This window comes from Odontesthes bonariensis, chromosome 21, assembly GCF_027942865.1.
Source record: "Odontesthes bonariensis isolate fOdoBon6 chromosome 21, fOdoBon6.hap1, whole genome shotgun sequence".
Classification (NCBI taxonomy): Eukaryota; Metazoa; Chordata; class Actinopteri; order Atheriniformes; family Atherinopsidae; genus Odontesthes; species Odontesthes bonariensis.
Genome location: NC_134526.1, coordinates 31,320,999 through 31,347,942, shown reverse-complemented (window position 1 = coordinate 31,347,942; position 26,944 = coordinate 31,320,999). Strand labels below are relative to the sequence as shown.

Genomic DNA, 26,944 nt, shown 5'->3' with positions numbered 1-26,944 from the left:
TCAGAGCACAACACACACACACGTGATCTTTCTAAGATTCTGAATGAAAAGCCCAAACAGCATCAAAAACTGGATAAAATAAGCTTTTCAAGAGTGTTCAGCACGCTGGGTTAAAAGGCTCATCTGCAGATGGAAAACAAGTCGGAATGGAAGCGTGATCAGCCTCCTGAATGGGGCTCACAGAGACCCGAGTCCTGCACATCTGCAACAGACTCTGCAACAGGGGTAAAGCACACACACACACACACACAGACACACACACACACACACACACACACACACAGAAGATCTGTAAGGTGTAACAGAGTGCGTGAAGAGATTTCAGGAAAAACAAAAACTATTCGCCGGAGGCGTTTTTTCACATTTTATTAGCCCGCTTGTGCTTACAGTACTTCCCATATAATCGTGTCTAAACTACGATAAAGTATTACAATATCTGGAATATTTCAGAATAAAATTAATGATAATTTTATGGAAATATTATGCACTTTAGCCTAACTACTGACACAAAGCCATTTGCTGCTAGACAGCATTAAGAAAGTCGCAGAATTATTTATATTTGAGATATATTCAAGTTTATTTACATGTGAATAAAGCTTACAGGTACACTGGATATAGGAATGTCAGATTCTACTTCTCTGGGTATCTTTTCTTTTCTTGCGGATGTATTTCAAATGAGAAAGTAAGAACGGAACTGTTGTGAGACAGGATTTATATTTGCTAAATTAGGCCTTTCTTTTCAACACAATTCACCATGATCTGTTTTCAGTTTGTTGCTTCAAGTTTTGAGCAAACAACCAAAAGACGATGCTTGTTCAGATTTAATAGGCAGAAAGTTTAGTTCCCACATTGCTCCGTGATGTGATAATATGAGATGAACAGCATAGCTGTGGCTCAGATTGAAACCCAAAGTGTCTGATCTATTTCTGCTCAGTCTGAAGGACACACCGCAGCTCTCAGTCTCATATGATCCAGGTTTAGTCCAGCATGTTTTTTTCTGTTGGGTTTTCATTTCCTCATCAAATAAATGACACCCAGAAATGAACAACTTTCCAGTTGATGAGTTGATTCTTTTCTAAGATGTGCGGACACTGTGTTGGGGTTAGAATAATTTATTAAGTGTTCCACTATATTTGGATTGCCGACAATATGAACAGACATGCGTATTGGCGCGACACTACTGGGCATGGCCAGAACTAACACACAATAAACAGACAGTTACATGAAAGCAGGCAGGTAAGTGCTGTATTTACAGATTCATCAGAGGGCTTTGGTTTATTTCTTCAGTCTGATTTTCCTTCGTCAGTCTTTGTTTTCTCCCACTCGTGGCGCACACGTAAACCCACACTGTCCCGTTCCGTCGGGTAGACCACCCAGTCCACTTTATTTCCCCCTTTTTCTGTCAGTTATCTCAATTCAGTTTAAGCTGTGATTTTTACAAACACGTCAAGTTGTTTGAAGAAGAGGACCGGGACGCTACGGCGAGCTGCTTTTCACTTTGGCCACGAACTTTTTCTCCTTCACCCTCCGGTTCTGGAACCAGATAGTGATCTGCCGCTCCGACAGGTTGGTCCCGGCCGAGATCTTCCTCCTCTTATCCTTCGTGATGAACTTGTTGGCTGCATATTCCTTCTCCAGCTCCTTTAGCTGGAGCTTGGTGTATGGTATTCGCTTCTTTCTGCCTCTGCGGAAAGGCGAGCCGTCGTGCTGGTGCGCCACTACATCTGACAGAGAGAACAGGACAAGAAAAGTCGTCTGAGGGCGAGTCTGCACATCGGGACACTTCACAAACTCCACACTTCTCCACTCATATAGCACGTGCAGGCAAAGGCCTTGTTAGAGTTTCTGTTCCTTAAATAATGAAGAGGACAGAGACCGTTCTGCATCCATCAGGCGGAGCGCATTTGCTTTTTCACATGAAAACCTCATTGTGTTCTTATTTCATTTTGCTTTTGGTTAAGTTTTCTTTTTCGTTGCATCATCTTTTGCATAGTTGTCCTATGTGTGATAAATACATATAAATAGATATAGAAGTGGAGTGGACATTACAGCTGCACCATTTTCATAATTATTCTTACTATTTAATTTGGCTTTATTATTAACATATTTAATTGTTATAAGTATTACATTACTAAGTGGGACACTACATTAGGCCAACGTGAGATTATCTTAATAAGCTACCTTCGGGTTGATAGGACAAAAAATAATACTATATCTGGTCCTCTGCAGTAACAGATGAGAGTAACTATAGATTTACTATTTTAGATTCCAGTGCCTCAAATACAGCCTCATAATGTTGGGGGCTCAAACAGCTTTTCTTAAAACCCAGTTAAGTCAGATGTAATTTGGCTGATTAATATCAGCCACAAGTCTAGGCTAAACATCACTTTGTCTTTTGCAGAGAGGAGCGCGTGACATCAATTACGCTTAGCTTTAAATTCATGAGGACTATATTAAATAACCAGGCCAAAATGAGAAATCATATGTGTTGAATCATAAGAAAGGTCTATAATTTCTTCCAAATGAAACTGTGTGTTGCTGTAGATAAATATTTCATCCTAAATAACAGAACAACAAGCTTTAACAGAAGGATGAAAGCAGCCGCGCTTACCGGCCAAAGCGGACTTCCAAAGGTGTCCGGCCTGCGCCTGGTCCTTGGAGCAGTACATCTGACCCCCCCAGCCGTTGGTCAGAGCCCAAGACTGGTAGTTGTCCATGGGGAGCAGGGTGTCATGGCGTTGCTCCCCTGTACCTAGCGTTTGGACCACCGACACGTCCAGATAACTGGCCATTGACTGGTACGGACTGGCGTAGCCGTGGTAAAAAGCGAACTCCTTGGCCCGGTGGTTCGGATACTCATCAGAACTCACCGTTGTGTCCATATACTGCGAGCTCAGGGCGGCTCCAGCCGCTTGGGTGCAAGATTTGAGAGAGCCCCGACCCATCCTGCAAGGATAGTAACCGTTACCAAAGTAGCTGTAGGGTAGCGCGGATGCAGCCGATGAGCTCTGGTGCGGCATGGCGGCGGCCGGGCACGGTCCAGCGGCGCATTGCTTCCCCGAAGATGCGGCACTTTCAATGGAGCCTGAAGTGGACACATCCACCGGGGAATAGCCAGCTGAGCTGTGCACCAGGCCAGACGTTTGGCCACTAAGAGCGGCGGCGGCCGCAGAATGCGCCATGATGTTGCGGCACTGGTTCGCCGCAGTGGCCGCAGCGAAGCTTCCGCTGCCCACTAACCCCTCCATGTTTTTGTTCAGATCGTCCAGGTTGTTGTCATACACGAACATTATAGTATCCGCTGGCCAGCGAGGACTGAGGACCAGAGAGGATGTCATATGCGCGCCTTCTCCCGGTTTGGGCTCCTTCTGTTACCGTTGCGACTCAAACTCTGTCCGCTCTTTGCGCTTAAACTGCTGCATTCGCTGAATGAGATGGGCTGATGCTCTTTCGTGAGATTCAGTTCTCCTAAACTGACAGAACTCAGTTAATTCACTTGCATTAGGTCGCGCATTCACAACACAGGTGCGCTGCTTTACTCCACCTTTCAGTGACGGAGCGCACTCAGAGTCAAAGAGTCGGGCTCACAGGCTGTAACTTCGGTTAAATCCGAGCCTCAGACCTGACGCAACAAGTTCCAGGGACCAAGAAAGGTGTGTCCATTGGATGAGAAATAAAGGTCACGTGTGTTACGGGGGTGGGGGTATATGGTATATGACAGTATAGTCACTGTAATTATCAATAGATGACAACATACCAGAATCATTTCTATGCTTTGTTAATCCAGTCTAATTGTGTTTTCTTTAGTTTTCAGAATGAATTGCGCCCTTATTCTGAGCCGCTTTTACACCAGGACAAGATTGTGAGACTGGATGAGGAAAAAAGGAATTGGGAGGTCTTAATATTACTGACAATTTTCATTCCACTTACATTCTACCTGCCCCTCCCAAAAAAATTTTTTTTCAGGGAGGACGAGACATTTTAACACGAAGCCAGAGCTAAACTCCACTGAGAATGTTTGGCATTACCGGAAAAGATGTAACTACGCATTCTGACTCCCGCCATCAATGCAAATCAACACTGAAACATTGCACAGGATTATCCAAATGAAATCCCAGTGAAGCACCACAGTTGACGGCCATTTGCGTGATTATTTCCTGACATGTATTTATTTTTACATTTGGGTTCGACCAGATCTAAAACAGCTCCTCGTCCATTTTACGTCTTCTGACGCTTATCTATAACCTAAAATACCTTTAAGGTGTTGGAGGTTGAAAGTGACTGTTTGGAGATACACCAAAATATATGTAAATACAGTATATCAGTATATTTTTTATCTTTTTATTTTTCTAAATTATTTTTTTTTTATTATTATTATTAGTAGTAGTAGTAGTAGTATATTTTTTTTAAATAATTGTATTGCCTTCTTGTGATTTTATGTAGCTGTGAAGCACTTTGAATTGCCTTGTGTATGAATTGTGCTCTATAAATAAAATTGCCTTCCCTTGCCTATATATATGTTATTTGCCAAAATGTGAAGAAAAAAAAGAAGAAATCTCATGGTCTACTCTGGTCTAAAAGCTCTGTTTGCTGAAACTACGGACTAGTTTCTGTCAAACTGCAAAGTCAAGGATGACTTTTAAAAACAAAACACAATAAGTTCAAATGTTTGGGCTTTCAGAAAACTGGTTGGCCATTCTTAAAAGATAATAGATAGAAGCAGTGTTGTAAATCCCTGATATATGTTCAGTGTTGCGCTGAGGTGCGCGTGTCTCAATGACCCGTATGTGAGTTGACTGGTTACTGCCTTAAAAACACACAGACAAACAATCCAGCCAGACAGCCTGTCTCTGTGCTGTAGTGTGGTCTGACTGGCCTCTGGGGGTCAAGGTTATGTTTAATGCAGAGTGGGGGGTGAGATTGGTGAGGGGGGGGGGGGCGACTGAAGGCAGACGGATGTAATTAGGTCAAGTTCAAGGCCATCGCATACCTGGCAGTCTGCTCGGTGTGTGGTGCGGGATGCTATCACTCAGATCAGCTCAAAGACAGCTTTGGAGTGGGACCCATTTTCAAGCCCAGAAGTTTCATGTCAAAGATCTGGTTGGTGTGGAGAAAATGAAATGGATCAAACAGTTAAACAGTTAGTTTTTATTTTAAAATCCACAGTTCCCATTAGAATGAAGGCCTCAAAGTTCTCCTGAGCAGGAAGCCTTTCCTTTCCTTCCCAAACCTTCTGCACTGACCACTTAAAGTAGTGACTGAATGAACTTTGCAGCACATTAAATTTATATTTAGAAATAAAACTGATGGGCTATTTTATTTTGGCAGACCTCTGTTTTCACTTGATTTTACAATGGAAGTATTGGAAGCTTTTGAACATATAGATTTCATTAAAAAAAAAAAAACATTTGTGCAACAAAATGCAATATATGTTGTATAAAGCGGTGTCCTGGTGTCCCTTCCACAGAGTAATCAGCTCAGGATCACCATGATTCTCAGCAGGGATTGATTATTTCATGTTCCAAGCCAAAAAGAAAAAGGTGTGATGACAAAGCGATGCAACGCAGATCGGGCTTCAAATGCTTTAAGGACTTGTTTAATCTTTCCATTTTAAATGACGACGTGAAGAAAATTCTGTAAAAGCTCAATAGGTTTTTCTTGGCAGTATTTCAGATTGTTTGTCCCTTTGCAAATAACGGTTCACTTGCAGTTGCGTTTCCCAAATCCTTTAGTTTTTCTACTTGAGCTTTTCAATACCTCCTTGCATTTTTATCACACTAAATTTCTCCCTTTTCTTGTTTTTTTCTGCTTTAACGGGTGAATTCAAACAAACAGTGAAGTGATATCTCTATCACTTCTAGAGAGGAATTTCTTCTGCTAGCGTGTGGCATCTGGTCGCCAGTCTGGGAACTGAAACGTGTACAGATTTAAGCATAATGATAGTCAAAGTGCAGTGATAGAAACAACACGCTAAAGCAACACTACCTTTTAAACGTGTGATAAGAGTTGAACGCGGGATGGATCGCTCCAACAGCGGGCGGCTGTGGCTCATAGTGGGATCTTTTGCAAAGGTCGGCGCTTCTTTGGGCCAGAAACGGCCCTCCACAGTAGCCCACAGTGCCCGCTGCGTGCTGAAAGGTGAGGGACTTGCAGACAGCTTTGTGTTAAATGTAGCTGATTGTTCTGAGCATGATAATAACTCCATGTCATCTAATTCACAAGTTTGCCTGAACACAAATCCTGCAGCCTTTTCGTTAGGCCTACATCTGTTTTTTATTTTAATTTTTTTTTTGCATATATATTTATAATTATTTAAAAATAATGATTTTATATTGTCCTGTGAATGTCGCCAATTACAACGTTTTATATAGCTATCGATAGTTCAGACTTTTTTACATCTGGGCTAATTTGATGCAAATGAGGCTGCTAGCACGCAAAAAGCATTAACACGTGAATCGCACGAGATAACGATGTGATCATTCCAGACAAGAGTTGACATATTGGTCAACGGTGGTGAGAAATTTATTTGAATTTGAAAAGTCAGATAGATATAGAAGTTTCCAAGGTTTTGTTATATAAAGTGCGTCTCTTTGTATTTTGTGTGGGCCAATGGAAGGTCGCTGCGGATCGGCCATGAGACGAGCTACTCAGGCAGAATAGTTTATTCTCAGCGATTCACTTTCCTTTTCAAAGGATTGTCTTCTATTTTATGAAATATGAAGAGAGGCAATGATTTTCCAGAAACACTTTAGTTTTAAAGCAAAATTAATTGTAACCTATTGTCTATTATACATATGAAATATTTCTATAACATTTCATTTATATAGCTATATATAGAAATTATATATATGTGTGTGTGTGTGTGGGGGGGGGGGGGGGGGGGGGGGTAAAAATGTATCAGGAATTACTGTAATGACTCTAAAATTAGATATTTGTCGGGTTCATCTGTCATGAACAATTCCAGAAAGTGCTTAAGTGTATACTAACTTTTCTTCATTCAATCATTTAAAGACTGATACCTAATTTGAAAATGACATTCATTTTGAAACTGAGAAATAATGTTTTTAGGTGAGCTAATTTTGAGTTTATTGCCAGCAACTCCTTGAAAAATTTAAACAACTTTTTGTTCAATTAAATTTACAATTCAGATTTATTTTTATAGTGCGAAGTGACAACAAATGTCACCTGGAGGCTCTTCAAAAATATGCTTCAAGTCAAGACAATAATAATCAAGCTTTCTATCATACAATTAAAATCTGGGCTGCACGGTGGTGTGTTGGTTACAGCAAGAGGGTTCCTGGTTCAAATCCCGGCTGGGGCCTTTCTGTGTGGAGTCTGCATGTTCTCCCCGTGAATGCGGTGGTGCTCTTTGGGTACTCCGGCTTCCTCCGACCCCCCAAAACTGTGCATGTCAGGTTAATTGGTGACTAAATTGTCTCATTTGTCTCCATGTGGCCCTCTCACACGTCCCTGCCTCGCAAGTGACAGCTGGGATAGGCTCAAGACATATCACCGTAAACCCAGAGAATTTCAGATGGCTTTTCTTTTACTGGAAAGGCTGAACACTTTGTGAAAGAACGGGTGGGCTAATAACTAAACCGTTTCAGAACAATGTTTCTATAGTGTAAAGAATTTGGGCATTGACAGTTAAAAGTATCATCAAAACAACTCATGAAATCCAGAGAAATTGTCGTATTACAAACAAGCATTGTTCTGTGTGGACATCATAGTCTGGGCTAAGAAATACTTCTGAAAACTATTATTAGTGCATAATTTGTTGCTGTATCCAAAAAATGAAACTCAACTCTTTAGCAGCATTGTTGTGGTGTAAGCACGACATAACTTTTTAGAGTGAACGCAAAATGTGGACGTTCTTTCCCTTCAACGGGAGTATCCAGGCAACCCAGGCTGGTCCGGAAGAGCACGCTGAAAGTCCTGAATAAAGACACAAGCATTCCATGATTGCTCCTCTGGACCCGATCCCTACCAAGTGTACAAGGTACTGAAGATCCCACTCGTTATGGCAAACACTCAACAAGCGAGTGTGGGCTGTGGGAGGAGAGAGCCTGAAAAGAGGGCTTAGGATGTTGTGAAGCACAGGCTTGATCTGAGAAACTTTTAGAGTTAGAGGGATCCTCTTACTCTGTCCAGCAACTTGATTTCAAATGGTCTCATGTAAAGTAGTGATAGTTTCTTATACTCTGACTTCTGTGAAATGTTCTCAGTTTTCACACTTACTGACCTAAAATGTACGCAGTGGCTCAAAGATGATGATGGCTCATCTTCAGATGTACAGAGCAGAGCAGAGCTGCTCTTGTCTCTCCTCTGATGTTGCCCAAAATATCTTCTCAGTCACCCTACTAGTGGCAGCCTGTTGCGATAGCTCTGGATATTATTTTTCTTTCTACTTAACATTTTCCTCTTTTGTTTTAAATCTGTTATGATGCATAATCATGCCAACAAGAAAATAGTTTTTATCTGGGACCAGCAGCTAAGCTTAGTACACAGAAACGCTGTCTGCCAGGATTAATTCACAGATCTCTTCTTCCTTTAATGTGTATATCTGTCTTGCGGGGCAGTTTCATACGCACAGAAATTTCATTCATTGACCTGCTAATTAGCAAAACGTAAATGTTTTATCCTTCTTCTTCTTTTACTATCTGGCAAAGTTCAGTCTAACCCAGGCCCCTCTCTGAAGAATATCAGTACCCCTGATGACCTCACACCCAGATCAGGCCTTGGCATCTTACACCTAAATTTCCGGAGCAAGCTTCCTAAAATCGATTCAGTTCAAATCTGGGTACAGACCACTGAACCTGATATTCTTGTGTTGTCAGAAACTTGGTTGAGAAAATCAGTCTCAGATCGGGATATTGCTATCAACAGTTACAATGTTTTCTGCTGTGATCGGCCCAGGAAGGGTGGAGGTGTAGCCATTTATTTAAATTAAAGAACTTTGTTGCAGGGTTAAACTCTGGTGAGTTTGTTTTAGTGAGGGGATCTGAACCTTGATTGTGTCATGTTTTTCATTTTCTGGTCATGTCTTATTGTAATAACGTGCCACTTAGTCAACTTCACAGGTTCCACTTTATTGAGCACTCGCTGCATGCATCACTCATTACTTAATAGCAGCATACCTGCTATCTATTCATACTTGACCCCGAGGGCCCCTGGTGGCCTAATCTAACTGCCTGAATGAACACAGTAACACATTCACATTACAACATTCCCTCCCCCCAAGGTCCAAAGTCCCCAAAAATATGTTTTTTTTTTATACTTTTTTTTTCTCTTTTTTTTTTCTTCTTCCAAAAAAAAAACATGAACAAAGACTGAACTACAAGGTAGGGGTAGACTGCCCTCCTCGAGGCACCCACAGGGATTATTGTGCCCTGGAAGGAAGTAGTCCTTGAGATAAGTAGGTGCCTGCCTAAATCTAACTGGGAAACGTGGTCCCTCCTCAAGAGACTGTTCAGGGGGCCCTCGGCCACCTGTCCCCGGTGCCGGCAGCTCTGGCTCCGGTTCTGAATCTGACAGTTCAGGAGGTGCCAGGTCTACTGGTACACTTTCTTCTTGAAACCTTGCTCCCATACTTCCCTGATCGTAACAAGGACGGATCTGGTCCTGATGTCGTCTTGCCACCTTTCCGTCCTGTGTTTTCACCCTCCATGAAACTGGCCCTGTTCTCTCGATGAGCGTTGCAGGAATCCACTTCTGACCCGAGTATCCTCTCACGTAAACTTGGTCTGATTCTGTGAATACTCTGTCCCGGGCATGCTTATCGTGATATTCTTTCTGTGTGGCCTGTTTCTGTCCCACTTTGTCTCCAAGTGCAGGGCAAACTAAATCAAGCAGACTCCTGAGTCTCCTGTTCATGAGAAGCTCAGCTGGTGTGGCCCCAGTTGTGGTCTGAGGGGTTGATCGATACTTAAACAGGAATCTAGATACCCTTGTCTCCACACTCCCCTCCCCCATCTTCTTAATTCCTTCCTTGAACACCCGTACTGCACGCTCTGCACAGCCGTTTGAAGATGGATGATAAGGTGCTGTGGTTACATGTTTTATGCCATTCTTTGTAAGGAAGCGTTTGAATTCGGCACTGACCAGACTAGGCCCATTGTCGCTGACCAGGACAGCCGGTATTCCATGAGTGGCAAAAATGCTTCGTAACTTTTCGATGGTAGCGGCCGATGTTATGGCCTGCATTGGATGAGCTTCAAGCCACTTTTAGTAGGCTTTTGACTTTGAGTTTAATTTTGACTGGAAACAAATCTCCCTCCGGCCTGGAAATTCTTTCATGATGAATTCTTGAAGCTTATCAATAAACATGCTCCCTTGCGTAAATTTAGGATAAAAGGGAGAAATGATCGCTGGTTTTTCACTGAAATTGGAAACCTCCTTAAAGAAAAAGATCATGCCTGGGCCAAGGTACGAAAAACCAAATTAGAGGCTGATTGGATCATTTTCCGTCAGCTCCGCAACAAGTGTACCATGTACAAGATTGCGCTACTGATGTTAAAGACTTGGACCTAAGCCACAACATGGAGTATAACCTGGGTGTCCAGTGGTGCACAAACTCGTACAGTTTCAAAGTCCAACTGAATGTACCAGAAAAGCCAATGACGAGGTGTGGGATCCTGTCTGTTGTCAGTGCATTGTATGACCCCCTTCTTGGCGCTAGTTTTTCTGCCCGCAAAGTGACTACATCTTTGTCATTGTCTAGTAAAGGGTTCATTCTGATCTTAAACAACATCTGGTTCAAGCAGTGTCAGAACACAACATGTTGTTCGAGCAGTGTCAAGGCCATGCTCTCCTCACATAATTCCCCCTGAAATCACTTATCAGTGATTTAATAAAGGAAAAAGAGGATTGTGGAAGCTGAGCTCCTAGACTTGGACCCTATGTATGCTGAGCGCATGCGGAGGAGAGCTCCGTCCATCTATAAGGACAGTAGTCACCCAGGACACTCCTTGTTTCTCCCACTGCCATCAGGAAAAAGGTATATATCGACCCATAAATGGAATGGAACATATTGAATAAATGGAAGTATCGCAAAAGGGAATATATGTAGCAAAATCAATGATGAAACAAGGAGATCACAATAATAATGAAATGACTACACTAAAAATGACTAACACATTAAAAGACGAAAACCGAAAATGCCCTTAAATGACACAAGGCAGTATCAAGCTAAAACTGAAAAACATACATAGTGTGAGTTTTACACCCTGAAACAACAAATTAAACAGTATAAAAACTCATCTCATACAAATAATATTGAATCCAACAATCATTTAAGACCTTTAACATTACTATTAAGATTGTCCACTGTTTGCAGTGCATAGGAGCGAAAAACCCGCTGGATGCTACTTCTGTAACTCGTATTCTCCTATGGCCCCATCCCCACTTAGCGACCGACCACTTAATTACTTACTCACTACTAAAGGTTGCGCTCCGAACAGTTGACTGACACAAATGGCAATGGACATTTGTGTGATTAGAAATGACTGATAATAAACATAAAATGAATACAAAAAAACAATATCAAATGAATAAACCACAGTTTCGTACCATGGACAATACAGAAAATCAGGAATAATCAAACAATAATAATATTGCCATGTAATATCATATGTCACGTCTCCTCCCCATCCTTTTTTTTAAATTACCTTACAATATATTACGGTCATTTTGCAGACGCTTTTATCCAAAGCGACTTACAATAAGTGTGTGCAACATCGGAAGGCAAAAGAACTTCAGGTCACAGGAAATGTGTATTTCCTTCCAAAACCAAACAGCTAAGAATATAACTAGTGCTTAAGTAAGTGCAATAAGTTAGGTACCTAGACAAATGGGAAAAAAGACAATTTAGAAAAAAAAAAAGTGCGTAAGGAACTAGAACGAAGCCGGTGATGTCCTAAGAGGGCGGATCAGGGTAGTGTTTCCTGAAGAGGTGGGTTTTCAGCCTGCGGTGAAAGATGGGCAGCAACTCAGCTGTCCTGACATCAGTCGGGAGATCGTTCCACCATCGGGGTGCCAGAACAGAGAAAAGCCGTGACACATCGCTGAGTGACGGGGCAGCCAGGCGCCTGATGGCCGCAGAGCAGAGTGGTCAGACGGGGGTGTAGGGCTTGACCATAGCCTGGAGGTATGAAGGATGCTGCAGCTACAGGGAGCCAGTGTAGAGAGCGGAGAAGGGGAGTGGTGTGGGAGAACTTGGGGAGGTTGAACACCAGACGAGCAGCAGCTTTCCGAACCAGCTCCAGAGGTCTGATGGCAGAAGCCGGGGCGCCAGCAAGGAGCGAGTTGCAGTAGTCCAGGCGGGAGATGACAAGAGCCTGGATGAGCACCTGTGCTGCCTTGTCGGTGGGGAAGGGGCGAATCCTCCGGATGTTGTAGAGGAGGAATCGGCAGGAACGGGTCACTGATGCGATGTTTGCCGAGAACGACAGTTGGTCGTCCAGGGTCACACCCAGATTCCTCGCGGTCCGGGTTGATGTCACCACAGAGTCATCCATGGTGATGGCCAGATCTCGGAACGGGCAGCCCTTCCCCGGGAGAAACACCAGCTCAGTCTTGTCAAGGTTGAGCTTAAGGTGGTGCATCGACATCCACTCCGAGATGTCTGCCAGGCACGCAGCAATGCGTGCTTCCACTTGGGTGTCAGAAGGGGGAAAAGACAGAATCAGCTGGGTGTCGTCTGCATAGCAGTGGTAGGAAAAGTTATGGGAGTGGATGACAGAACCAAGAGATGATGTGTAGAGGGAGAAAAGAATAGGACCCAGGACCGAACCTTGGGGAACCCCAGTGGTGAGCCTACGTGGCTTCGACACAGACCCTCTCAGTGTGACCTGGTAGAAGCGATCTGTCAGGATGAGAACATGGAGAGTGCAGAGCCAGAAACACCCATTCCCTCCAGGGTAGAGAAGGATGTCGTGGTTCACTGTGTCAAATACTGCAGACAGGTCCAGGAGAATCAGGACAGAGGAGAGAGAGTTAGCTCGAGCAGTTTGGAGTGACTCAGTTACAGTTACTCTATCCATAGATTCTGTCAGTTTCTTGTTCTGTTTACGATCAACATTGCATGCAGCAGCTACCACAGCCTCCCAGACACTGTTCAGAGAAGTGTACGGTTTTCCCTCCCTGTAGATCTCACATTTTACGAGGGACCACAGGTTCTCTATGGCAGAGATCTTCAACAGGGGGTCCGCGAAATCTTTGGTTGATTAGACAATTTTTAACATTTCTTTTTTTTTGTTTGTTTGTTTTTTTCTCACAAATTGTGTGCAAACGTGTGCCAGATGGTTTGAGGATTCATTGTCCCATCTACATGCATGTTTAAAGTTAAAATCTGTGGATTATTTGAATAGCTCAGTGTTGTATGCAAGATGTTTGTTTATAAATGGCAGTGGCACGGCCACCCTGTACCTTCATTTTATTTATATAGCGCCAAATACAACAAATGTCATCTCAAGGCACTTAGATAGTAAGTCCAATTCAAGCCAATTTGAATCCAATTAATTAATAATAATCATAATTCATAAAATAATCCAATTCGTTCATATAGAGCCAATTCAAAAACAATTTCCTAGCTAAGAAAACCAACAGATTGCACTGAAAACTTTCTGTTTTTCGGTCCAATCTCCCGGCCTGAGCGTGCCTGAGGCGACTGTGGAGAGAAACGACTCCCTTTGAACAGGAAGAAACCTCTGGCAGAACCAGACTCAGGAAGGGTGGCCATCCGCCTCCACCAGCTGGGGTTTGAGAAGACAGAAAGGGGGGGAGAGAGGGGGCCGCGGCGGCACTGTAACACCATTCAAAGGATATCTGTTGGAACAGGGAAACACGAGTTAATGACCACAATAATATCACATATACATAAAGAGAGTAAAGTGAGGAAAGGTGTGACAGATGAGGCCCCCCAGCAGTCTAGGCCTATAGCAGCTTAACTATGGGATGTTTCAGGATTACCTGAGCCATCCCTATTCAAGGTAAACACAAGAAACTTGTGCTAACGAAAAAATAAATAATAAAATAAAGGACCAGACTCAGTGAGTAATTCCCTATACTCCCTATATAGATCTGCTCCTAACACCTTGCATATGTTTAAAATAAAAACATGAATATATTAACCTGTGTATTATTTGAATAGCTTAGTATTGAATGTACAATAACAGAGTAGCTGTGTTTATACACGGCACTAGGCCCCGTTAAATATAAAACCCAATTGTATGCCATATAAATAGTAGGGGGGTCCCTGCTCCAACTCTCCATCAGTTTGGGGGTCCCTGGCCTGAAAAACGTTGAAGACACCTGCTCTATGGGGTTCAGATCAGGTAAACATGGGGACCAGGTCATTATTTTTTCTTCTTTTAGACCTTTACTAGCCAGCCACACTGCAGAGTATTTGGATGCATGTGATGGAGCATTGTCCCGCATGAAAATCATGTTTTTCTTGAACGATACTGACTTCTTCCTGTACCACTGCTTGAAGAAGGTGTCTTCCAGAAACTGGCAGTAGGTCTGGGAGTTGAGCTTCACTCCATCCTCAACCCGAAAAGGTCCCACAAGTTCATCAAGAGTCACTCTCATTTCATCAGACCATCACACCTTAGAAAAGTCAGTCTTAAGATATTTCTTGGCCCAGTCTTGACGTTTTATTTTATGTTTCTTGTTCAAAGGTGGTCGTTTTTCAGCCTTCCTTACCTTGACCATGTCCCTGAGTATCGCACACCTTGTGGTTTTTGACACTCCAGTAACGTTGCAGCTCTGAAATATGGCAAAACTGGTGGCAAATGGCATCTTGGCAGCTTCACGCTTGATTTTTCTCAATTCATGGGCAGTTATTTTGCGCCTTTTTTTTTTCTCAACACGCTTCTTGCGACCCTGTTGGCTATTGGCCATGAAACACTTGTTTTTTCCGTGATCACGCTTCAAAAGTTTGGCAATTTCAAGACTGCTGCATCCCTCCTCAAGACATCTCACAATTTTTTACTTTTCAGAGTCTGTCAAATCCCTCTTCTGACCCATTTTGCCAAAGGAAAGGAAGTTGCCTAATAATTAAGCACACCTTATATAGGGTGTTGATGTCATTAGACCACACCCCTTGTCATTAAAGAGATGCACATCACCTGATTTACTTAATTGGTAGTTGGCTTTCAAGCCTATACAACTTCTGAGTAGGACAACATGTATAAAAAGGATGATGTGATCAAAATACTCATTTGCCTAATAATTCTGCACACAGTGTATGTACTTTGGTATCTCTCTCGATCAAATCACTTTGGATAAAAGTGTCTGCTTAATGCATAAACAAATACATTTTAACATGAATGAATGAATTGATAACAATTGCCGTGAGAGGAAATCAGACAGTAAGGGCTACAGGGAAGCTGCAGGCTGGGCGTCAGACTTTAATTCTGGCTGATTTATCTGTAAAAGATGGAAATAGCAGGAGCACAAAGTGGTCTACTTTCCCAAGAACATGGTCTCAGATTTATCACACCAAATTCTGGATTATGTGGCTGCATATCCGGTATGAAAATGTACTGTATCATGTATGTGGGGAGCAATGACACCATGAAACTATAGTCTGAAAGCTTCAGGTCTTCATAAATCTTTTTTTTTTCTTCAAACAATTCACATTGTAAAGGCTTAGCTGCTCATCAGTGGCTCACTTCCACCCTTCATTACATTTGTAATTTGTGATAATTTCATCTTTTCTGGGACAGCTGACATCTTTTTAAGACAGATGGAATTTACCTGAACAAGTTGGGAGCAAAAGCTCATCGCCTCGGGTCATTTCACTGCCAAAGTCAATCATCTGTTTACTAAGGGACAAGATAAAAGCTGATTTACAGCAGGAGAAAAAGGTAACACAATTTAGCAGAAACCTTGGAGGAGAGCTGCCTCAGCCAGGCTCATGGGCTTATAAGCTAAACGTGGCAAAAGATGGTGTTTATTCTCAAATAAACGTAAATTACTGTAGCTGCAGGAACAAATCAAACTCAACTCAACAATAATAAGTGTCTGATAAAGAATAAAATTCATGCCTGGTTCATAAGGACTAAAGTCTTGAGGGGGACCAGACAAGTGCAGGCTCAGCATTCAAGGACTCTGTGTTGGACGAGAACAGGAAGCTAAGCAAACACAGAACACTAAACCCCACAAAATAAAACAACAGCCAGAACTAGCACGAATACAAATCAAACCAGAACATAAATCTTCAAAAACAATATAAGTACAAGCCAAAACCCAAATGGTGTGTGTGTGTGTGTGTGTATGTATGTGTGTGTTGTTGTTTGTGTGTATATGGTCTCTTATTTATTTACTATTATCTATTCCTATGAATTGAGAGTTCTGAAGAGCACTTAAATTGCATTTTCTGAATTTTAGTAGAAAGCTCATAAAAAAATCTGGTCTTAAAAATCGTCCTTTCTTACACACAGAAAACTCAACTTACAACACAAGCCATAAAGATTCACTAAAGAAGAACAGAACGAATATAGATCACACAGTAACCCAGAAAAACCCCAGTAAAGCTGAACAGATGTTAAAAAAAAACAAAATGCAACCTCAAAAACTCCCAGACCGTCATTTTGGCTACACAGATCTGTTATTCCAGTTTTTCACTTACAGAATCCTTCTTTTACCTTCAGGAGTCTGTCACTTTAAGGACAGCTTTCACTTTTCTCTCTCACACATCTCAGACCCACTCACCAGACTGAAAAAAACAAAACTTAGTTTTCTTACACAGACCTTCTTTTAAAATTTCTTTTAGAACTAAAAGTATATGAAACAATTTTAGCTCTGTGAACCTATTTTTCACTCCTTCGTTTAACTTCTGCACAGCTAAAGAACTCCTTTCTCTCCTCTCACTCACAAACCCCAAACCCACACATCAGTCTTAAAAACCACGAGCTCTTGACTTTCATTCACTTTCATCAGCTTTCATCATCAGCATTAGCTCTCTTTTAATTTAGTTCCAAACTATATACACTGTCCGGCCAAAAAACAGTCACCCCTGACAAAAAAAGTCCCACACTCTAATATTTCGTTGGACCGCTTTTAGCTCCGATCACGGCACGCATTCACTGGGGCATTGTTTGGACAAACTTCTGCAATGTCACAAGATTTATTTCCGTCCAGTGTTGCATAAACTTTTCACCAACATCTTGTAGTGATGATGGGAGAGTCGGACCACAGCGCAAAGTCTTCTCCAGCACATCCCAAATCTTCTCAGTGGGGTTAAGGTCTGGACTCTGTGGGGCCAACCCATGTGTGAAAATGATGTCTCATGCTCCCTGAACCACTCTGTCACAGTTTGAGCCCGATGAGTCCTGGCATCGTCATCTTGGATCGTGCCCGTGCCATCAGGGAAGAAAAAAAAAACCGATGGAACACCCTGGTCACTCAGTATATTCAGGTAGTCAGCTGACCTCGGGCACATTGTAGCCGCATTCGGACAGAGCCGTTCTAAGAACGGTCCTCCTCGAATTTCGTTCTGATAACTGCCCTTCACCAGGGGAACTGTTTCAGTCTGCATTCCCAAATGAGTCGGGACTGATGCGACGCAACCGTCTGCGTCAGTGACGTGTTACTTTAGCGCCACATTCAACAACAAAACAGAACAAAACCCGGTAAAAGTAAGGAGAGAAGAAAAAACACCACAAACAAGCTAACATGGAGAGCGGGGAGGCCACCGTGTTCATGGTCTGCATGATGGTGATATTAATCATGGACGATCACATCGGGCGTCTAACATGGAGGCTGGAAGAGCTCACAGAGAGAGTCAGGAGACGCAGGATGGAGCGCAGGCCATACTTCTTGGTTTCATGAAGGAAGGAGAGCAGAGCGCCGCAGACAAAGGAGACCACGTGGAGGTTTAACTTATTAAACACGCGCAGGTTGTGTCCGTGTCGTAAGAGGAAACATTTCAGCCGTGACAGCATGACAAGGGGCGGAGCTACCAACCACCAACCACCTCCGTCAGATGTGTTCCTATAGAACCCAGAACAGACCCAGCCTCGGAGAAGGAGCTGAAATGGTTATAGGAACTAAGGGAGAAAGCCCGAGTTCCTGTATGTGCAAATGCGGGAAAAAACGTCCCCGTGGATTAAAAGGTTATTAGAACTGCCAAAGGTTCCTACAGTGGGAATGCGGCTTATGTTGCTGAACCTCGACCTGACCACCTGCAGCAGCCCCAGATCATAGCACTGCCCCCACAGGCTTGTACAGTAGGCACTAGGCATGATGGGTGCAGCACTTCATCTGCCTCTCTTCTTACCCTGATGCGCCCATCACTGTGGAACAGGGTAAATCTGGACTCATCAGACCACATGACCTCCTTCCATCACTCCAGAGTCCAATCTTTATGCTCCCGGGCAAATTGAAGCCTTTTTTTCTGATTAGCCTCACTGATAAGGCTTAGGGCTACACAGCTGTTCAGTCCCAATCCCTTGAGTTCCCTTCGCATTGTGCGTGTGGAAATGCTCTTACTTTCACTATTAAACAGCCCTGAGTTCTACTGTTGTTTTTCTGTGATTTGATTTCACCAAACGTTCAAGTGATCACGATCAGTTAGGATTCTTTTCCGTCCACATTTCTACCTTAAAGATGATGGTTCCGCACTATCCTTCCAGTTTTTAATAATGGGTTGAAGAGTTCTTAACCCAACTTTAGTAGTTTCTGCAGTCTCCTTAGATGTTTTCTCTGCTTGATGCATGCAATGATATGACCCTTATCAAACAGACTAACATCTTTTCCACGACCACGGGATGTGTCGTTCGACATGGTTGTTTAAGACATGAGAAGCTACTCATTGCATCAGTTGTTGCCAGCTGAAAGATAATTGCCCATGCAGTAATTGTCTAATAGGAGGCTCTTACCTATTTGCTAAGTTAAATCCAGGTGGCAACTTTTTTTTGGCCAGGCATATTAAGGTGTATATTAAGGTTATATGTAGCAAATGTATGCATGCATTTTATTCCCATGATAAGCAAGAAAGAGGGTTTTTTACTCTCAGCATACAGCACGTATCCAGTCAGCAGTCAGTCAGTCGGGTATTCCAATCCACTAATATGATGCCTAATTTTCACAATTTTAAGTAAATTTGTTCCTTTTTAATTTCACATATTTAAGGAAATATTCTCATTTACAGAATATGTCATCAAAACATTTTAGTTCATTCAGGGAAGCTGATGTGCGCTTCATCAGCCTCACATGTGACCTCTTCTATCTCCTGTGACCAATTAATGAACCAATTAGAATTTTTAATCATTTTGTGAGGTCCACGCTAACTCCATAGAGTCTGAAGCAGATATAATAATGATATTAACACATGAGATAATACATGCCTATAGAACTGGAATAAATCTTCAGAGGTTTCTTGAAATACTTTCTGGATTCCACCTTCAAGCTTTTCAGGTCAAATTGATTATCAGTGTCCATCTGACCCTTGACTAGTGAAAATAATTTCCACCTGTAATCAATAACTAACGTGTGCCTTGATCCGTGGGTTGGCCTTTGGCACTAAGACATCACTATGAGCGGGTGATTCTGACTAAACAGCTTATCTACAATTCCCCTTACCAAACTCGTCGTCTTAATTCCCTTAAACACAACCTGCTGGGGAAAGCGACTATCATCTCCCATAACAGCACGGCTGGCGTCCTTCACAGCCACCTGCTTCACAATCACATCTTACGAGCTGCTGTTTGCCCGAGTATTGTTCATAATTTAAACACTCAGCACCTCTGTACGTCCTGAATCATTTCAGCAGCCCCCCTGCACAGAGGAAATAAAAGGGCTAAAGGACGAAGCTACCACCTTCTCCTGTGCTCTTTGAAGGAACCCCAGAAGCTATCACACTGAACCTCTACAGCAGGGGCGATTTTAGGATCTGGTCTTTAGGGGGGCCCAGCCCCCCCAGTGCTCACAGAGGCACATTATTTCTCACTAATTGAGGCGAACTAGTACATTTATAAATTTTGGAGCCGTATTAGTTTTGCTTTGAGTAGTGTTTTCCCCTACAACATTCAATTTTGACCTCTTCATTTCAAAAGACTGTGGCTTGACAGAGATAACAGAGAGCCTGAGACAAATATTGAAGATAACTCAACATTTATTTTGGGAGTAAAGAGTTAAAACAAAAACAAATGCTAGAAAATAAATAAAATGGCCACTAAAATAATGCATCCTTGAGCAAAAAAAAAAAGGGTTTTTGCATAATATAATATTTTAAAAATGTGCCGAGCTATATCTCACGGTGGTGCCTTGGCACCACTAAAAATACCCTAGCCTCGCCCCTGCTCTACAGCAAACATCTGCTTCTTTAAATGGTTTGAAGAAAACACACCTGCCGACTGGCTTTCACAACTGATCTCAGCTTCCGGGGCACAGAGGATTCACTCAGCGGGCTTCCAGAAGTTCAGAGGTCTGCCTCTGCCCGCCTTTCCCCCGGACGTCACCTCACCAGTTCTGCCTGCCCCTCTGACAACCTCCTGCCCTCCTGCCCCCTTGGGGGCATTTCTGCTGAGCCATAGGGACACCTTTTGAACATTTTGAAAATTTTGACTTGGTTTGTTGGTCGGATTTACCGGTCAATCTATGTTCCTACCCTCACCTATGGTCACGAGCTGTGGGTAGTGACCGAAAGAACGAGATCGCGAATACAAGCGGCCGAAATGAGTTTCCTCCGCAGGGTGTCTGGGCTCTCCCTTAGAGATAGGGTGAGAAGCTCGGTCATCCGGGAGGGGCTCGGAGTAGAACCGCTGCTCCTCCGCATCGAGAGGAGTCAGATGAGGTGGCTCGGGCATCTGGTGAGAATGCCTCTTGGACGCCTCCCCGGTGAGGTGTTCCGGGCCCGTCCCACTGGGAGGAGGCCCCGGGGAAGACCCAGGACACGTTGGAGAGACTATGTCTCTCGGCTGGCCTGGGAACGCCTCGGGGTCCCCCCAGAAGAGCTGGAGGAAGTGGCCGGGGACAGGGACGTCTGGGTCTCTTTGCTCAAGCTGCTGCCCCCGCGACCCGATCCCCGGACCAGCGGAAGATAATGGATGGATGGTTTGTTGGCCTTTAATCTTGATCCAGTTCTGTTCTCTCTTCATTTACTATTCCCTACATCCTGATACCCCTCCACCATCCCGTGTTTGACTGTTTTGGGGGGTACGTCTGGGATCTGTGCTCTCTCATGACACTTGGATTTTTGTGTTTCTGTTCTGATCCTTTACCTTTTTTTCATTTCTCTTAACTTACTGCTATCCCACCTGGTTTAACTATGCTCATTGCTTCGCCTGCCATTCGTTTTGTAATCCTCGTTTTAAAACTCCTCTGTATATATCCTCCTGGTTATCATTTCTTGCTTGCCAGATCATTGCATGTGTTTCTTTCCGCTTGGGACTCCCTTCTGGTCAGTTATCAGTTTTTTTAAATTATTATTTCAGTTTATACTATTTTGAAAGGTGTACATTCTTTTCAGCTCAAAACCTGCCTTGCTCCTGTGCGGTCTGCTCTTTGGGTCTGCGACTTGGCATATAATGACAGTGTGAGGGCCCGGACTTCAGATTGACAAGGGTGTGGAACTGTGAGTGGCAGCTACCTGAAGGGACCCCTCTTATCAGAATCAGAATCAGAATTACTTTATTAATCCCTTGCGGGAAATTCCTTTTTTGCAGTGCCCTCGTTCCAGAAAAAAAAGAAAGATGAATAAGACTAAGATAAGGAAAAATCTCAATATGTAAAAAATACAATAAACAGTCTTTACAATGCTACTCAGTAGCTAATTATTATTGTTGTTGCACATGACCGGGTTATTGCACATGGTGAAGTAATGAAATAAATAAATAATAAATGATGAAATGAGTAACTATCAGACACTGGAATTGTACAGTTTGATTGCCACAGGCAGGAATGACTTCCTGTGGCGCTCTGTGGTGCAGCGTGGTGCAATCAGTCTCTGGCTGAAGGTGCTTCTGTGGCTGACCAACACATCGTGAAGAGGATGTGCAGGACAGTCCAGCATGGATTTTATCCTGGACAGCATCCTTCTGTCTGACACTGACACGCGTGGTATTGACGTGATTCCTAGTGAACATAACATGCGGCATAGACAAAGTTTTTTTTTTTTAAACCAAGTTTTATTGGTATTCATATGTATTTACACACATCTTTTAGTTTACAACAGATTTTTCTTTCTGTTACATACATATGGAAAAGAAAACTCCAATGTTATTCATGAAATGTATAAACTGAACAATCAAAGAAATAACAGTTTGGCAAACACTCAGTCATTGGACTGTTTCTGACATTCTTCTACATCACACTTGGACGGTTCTGAGATAGCGTAGATTGTTTATGTTTCACATCGGCAGGTTTAAGTATTTGCTTTTAGGGCCCCATCTTGTTGAGAAAATGTCCATCTTGAGATGAAGGTGTGCTGTTATCTTCTCCATCACGTAAACCCTTTTCACTCTCTCCTGCCACTGGGGTATTGTGGGAGGGAGCGATTTTAACCACAAGACATCTTCTTAGCTATTAATAATAGGACATGTAATAGATACAGCTTAATTTCTTTTCCATCTTCCCTTAGGGAGTGCTCCTATGATATACAATTGTGGGGTTAGAGGTAAATCAATGTTTAATATAGAGAATATTTCTTTCTGAATCCCTTCCCAGTAGTTTTTCCAACTTTGGGCAGTCCCAAAATATGTGTGTGTGTGGTCTCCTATCTGGTGACAATGCCTCCAGCACAAATTTGTTTTGTTACTGTCAAATTTGGAAGTTATGGATGGGGGTTCTAAAATATCTCACTTCAAAGTTGGGTTATTCAAGACGTTTGGGTCAACTCGCATGTTAAAGGGGTACAAATTCATCAGTATTCTCAGCCACAGAAGGGGACATCATTCCACAGCAGTTCACTTGAACATGACATCGAACTGGGGGGGTTTATCAGAATGTGCTCTTTTCTGGATACTTGTGTTCTTGTGTATTTGTGAAATTGTTTTAGTTGCAGCCAAAGCACTGTTCCAATTAAAAGTACACAGACAAGAACACTCCAAATATCCAGATGTGCAGCCTGCTTGCTCTGCCTATATGGAGGAGACTCGCTGGCTATGGTGACTGCAGGTCCACCCCAATCCACCAGCCTCATCTCGGCTGGTTTTATCATTCGCCACTGCCTGCTACGTGTTTGTAGTTAGTAAATATGATATATAAGGAGTTTGGGGCATATTTAGGACGTGAGTGTGGATCGCAGAACATAAAAATATAGTTTGTTTCCAACAAAACTTCAAAAATTGCTTATTTAGCACACCAACGTAGAGCCAGCACCCAAGCATTATATACTAAATAGGTTCTACAAATATATTCTAAGTAAACTCCACCAAAATAATCAAAATTGGTGAATTGTTAACCTGGTTCTCGTGGGTCTCTTTTGCAGAAGAATAACTAAAATCCTCTCATTCAGGCCAGTCATTCATTCATTTTTGACGGACCTGATTTAAAGTTGCTGGTTAATCAGCAATAATGTAATTATTGTAACAACTTTTAATGTACAAGTGAGACCTGTTTAACATGGAAACGATTTTTGTTGAAATATATCACATTTCAGAGTGTGTGGCCTGTGTTTCCAGGTCCTTTTTGCATGACATCTTATTCTCTCTGTGGCCAATAGGAGGGAGCATTGTACCTCTGTCTGTGGCTCAGGTAATCCTCCTGGTTTATACACAGCACACGTAACATTTAAAAAGCTTGAATAGAGTAATCTGAATTACTTTTGTAATGTTGCTATAATGTATTTGTTATAAGATCACCAATATTCCAGTTTCAATGATCATCTACAAGAAAAATAGTTTTAAAACTATGAATGTCTGCACTTCTTATCTTATGTCCTTATCTCCAGTTTACTTCCATTTAACAGTTTGGGTTGTATTTTTTTCTTCCTGAAGGTCCAAATGGAAAAGAAAGTTAGTTAGTGAAATTAAATTAAATTAAATGAGAAAAATATATATGAAAAAAAGAATTTAAAATAATTAAAAACTGAACATTTGGATGTGCATATATATGGAAAAGAGAATTCAAAATAATTAAAAACTGAAAATTTGGATGTGCATATGTATCCACCCCCTCTGCTATGATGCCCCTACAAAGTTCTGTTGCAACCAATTACCTTCAAAAGTCACATAATTCGTGAAATGAAGTCCACCTGTGTGCAATCTAAGTGTCACATGATCTGTCAGTATAAAAACACACTTTTTCTGAAAGGCCCCAGAGGCTGCAACACCACTAAGCAGGAGGCATCACACCATGAAGACCAAGGAGCAAAAACAAGCACGGACAGTTGTTGAGAAGTACATGTCAGGGATGATTCCCAGAGCACCGTGATATGCTTCATTTTCAAATGGAAAGAACACGATACCACAACAAACCTGCCAAGAGAGGGCCTCCCACCAAAACTCCCAGAAAACTCCCAGACCGGGCAAAGAGGGCATTAATCAGAGAGGCAGCACAGAGACCAAAGGTCACCCTGAAGGAGTTGCACAGTTCCACAGCACAGACTGGAGCATGTGTCCAGAGGACCACAATAAGCCGTACACTCCATAGAGCTGGTTTTGAACTTAGTGTTAAAAATAAGAAGGCACGTTTTGAGTTTGCCAAAAGGCATGTGGGCCACTCCCCAAATGTGTGGAGAATGGTGCTCTGGTCAGATCAGACTAAAATTTAACTTTTTGCCAACCGAGAAAAACGCTATGTCTGGCACAAACTATCCCACACATCCCATCTCCCCTAGAACACCATCCCCATAGTGAAACATGGTGGTGGCAGCATCATGCTGTGGGGATTTTCCTCCGTAGCAGGGACTTGGAAACTGGTCCGAGTCAAGGGAAAGATGGATGGTGCTTAGTACTGGGATATTCTGGAGCAAAACCTGTGTCAGTCTGCCTGTGATTTGAGGCTGAGACAGAGGTTCACCTTCCAGCAGGACAATGACCTGAAGCATACTGCTAAAGCAACCCTCGAGTGGTTTAAAGGGAAACATTTAAATGTGATGGAATGGCCTGGTCAAAGTCCAGACCTCAATCCAATTGAGAATTTGAAAGAGTCTTGTGTGAGGAGAGAGGAGGGGTGGAGAGTATAAAGGGCTTCAGATCTCCCCAGATTTCTGTGGCATTATCCCCCTTCAGACAAGCCTCCAGCCTCTCTCTGTAGCTATCCTTACACCTCCTGATCGCTCTGTACAATTAAATTCAGTTTTATTTATACAGTGCCAAATCACAACAAATCTAAACACAAGGCACTTCAAAGATACAGTCCAATTCAAGCAAATTCCAATCCAATTCATTGGAATACAATCATAATCCAATCGAATTGGTAACTTTCACCAGCGCAGATTCTGTGAAATGATGCACTCTGAATCCTGACTGAAACTCTTCAAACAGATTATTTCTGTGTAAATGATCACAAAGTTGAATTGCAACTATTTTTTCAAGAACTTTAGACTTCCAAGGGAAATTGGATACAGGTCGATAATTAGCTAACAGTCCGACATCAAGAGTAGTTTTTTTTAAGTTTGACACCAACCTTAAAAGTCTGTGGTACATAGCGTGTCAATAAAGATTGATAGATTTAATCCAAAATGTAAATTTCGATCAAAGGTAAAATCTCCTTGAAGTCTTTTTGGGATTGGGTCTAAAATACATGTTGATGGTTAAAATTGAGCTATTGTTGTTAGCTCAGGGACCTCAACTGTTCAAAAACAGTCTAAATCAGGTTTTAAAGTTACTTCTAAAGCTGCTCTACGTACAATTTAAGATACTTTTTTGACATTGCTTGTACAATGTACACAAACATGTCAGATAAATAATTAATAACTAAATAAGGCATGCACTTGTAAAAAAAAAAAAAAAGACATACAAATTAAGGGACAACAGACAGGGCTATAAACAGAGACGTGTGGCATATTATAACAGTGAGCACTGCACACATGTGAGAAATTACAAAAGTATTCACATATGTTTATTACAAGGCCCGTGGCTGAAACGACTCATGATAGTGTCACATATTTGCATTTTTTGTCAATCATTTCAGAAAGTGAAACTCATATTAGATAGATTTATTACACACAGAGTGAGATATTTCAAGCCTTTATTTCTTGTAATTTTGATGATTATGGCTTACAGATAATGAAAACCCAAAATTCAGTGTTTCAGAAAATTAGAATATTACAAAAGATCAAAAAGGATATTTTAAACAGAAATGTCAGGCTTCTGAAATGCATGTTCATTTCTATGCACTCAATACTTGGTTGGGCCTCCTTTTGCATGAATTACTGCATCGATGCGGCTTGGCATGGAGGCGATCAGCCTGTGGCACTCCTCAGGTGGGATGGAAACTCAGGTTGCTTCAAGCTGCATTTTTTGGACTCTGGTGCGTACATTGAAGAGGAGGGAAGTCTTAACACTGAGGTTTACAGGAAACCCACACATACAGACCAGTACCTGCTTTACTACTACTCACATCATTCACGAGAACACAAACTGGCTGTCATCAGAACTCTACATCACCAGGCTGAAAGTGAACCTACTAAGTCTGAGGGAAAACTAAAGGAACATCAGCGCTCCAAGAAAGCTCTTCAAACCTGTAGATATCCAAACTGTGCCTTTGTCAAATCAGCAAAGACAACTGGACAAACCCACACTGTTAGAGAAGCTGCCATCGTACTGTAATTCCATGTGGCAGGAGTCTCAGAGAAACTTCGAAGGATCTTCTCCAAACATGACATTCCCGTGCACTTCAAACTGTTAGCCCGATTCTTCCATTGGAAGCCCAAGAACAAGCCGGAGAAATCTTAAATCACACAAAGTATTTATTATTGGTCACAGGTTAAGTATGGTAAAAATTAATTTGACTTGACTAATTGCCTTCAAGATGAACATTGGCAACTTGTTTT

The 26,944-nt window shown here is 42.3% G+C and overlaps 1 protein-coding gene across 1 annotated transcript; it reads right to left on the bottom strand.

Annotated features, from left to right (window-relative positions):
- Window positions 1-1,274: 1,274 nt before the first annotated feature.
- hoxb13a (homeobox B13a) lies at window positions 1,275-3,338 on the bottom strand. The gene is made up of 3 exons (XM_075453946.1): window positions 3,152-3,338; window positions 2,612-3,118; window positions 1,275-1,724 (listed from the first exon to the last, which is right to left on the bottom strand). Exons 1-3 carry the CDS (start codon window positions 3,336-3,338, stop codon window positions 1,477-1,479), a joined length of 942 nt encoding a protein of 313 aa, XP_075310061.1. The 3' UTR covers window positions 1,275-1,476.
- Window positions 3,339-26,944: the final 23,606 nt, after the last annotated feature.

Excerpts from the sequence above, each read along its gene's own strand:
- hoxb13a (XM_075453946.1), bottom strand. The coding sequence starts at position 3,338 with ATGACATCCTCTCTGGTCCTCAGTCCTCGCTGGCCAGCGGATACTATA. Across the intron at positions 3,119-3,151 it reads TGCGGCCGCCGCCGCTCTTA|CTGGCTATTCCCCGGTGGAT; the intron begins GTGGCCAAACGT and ends TGCACAGCTCAG. Across the intron at positions 1,725-2,611 it reads TTGGAAGTCCGCTTTGGCCG|ATGTAGTGGCGCACCAGCAC; the intron begins GTAAGCGCGGCT and ends TCTCTCTGTCAG.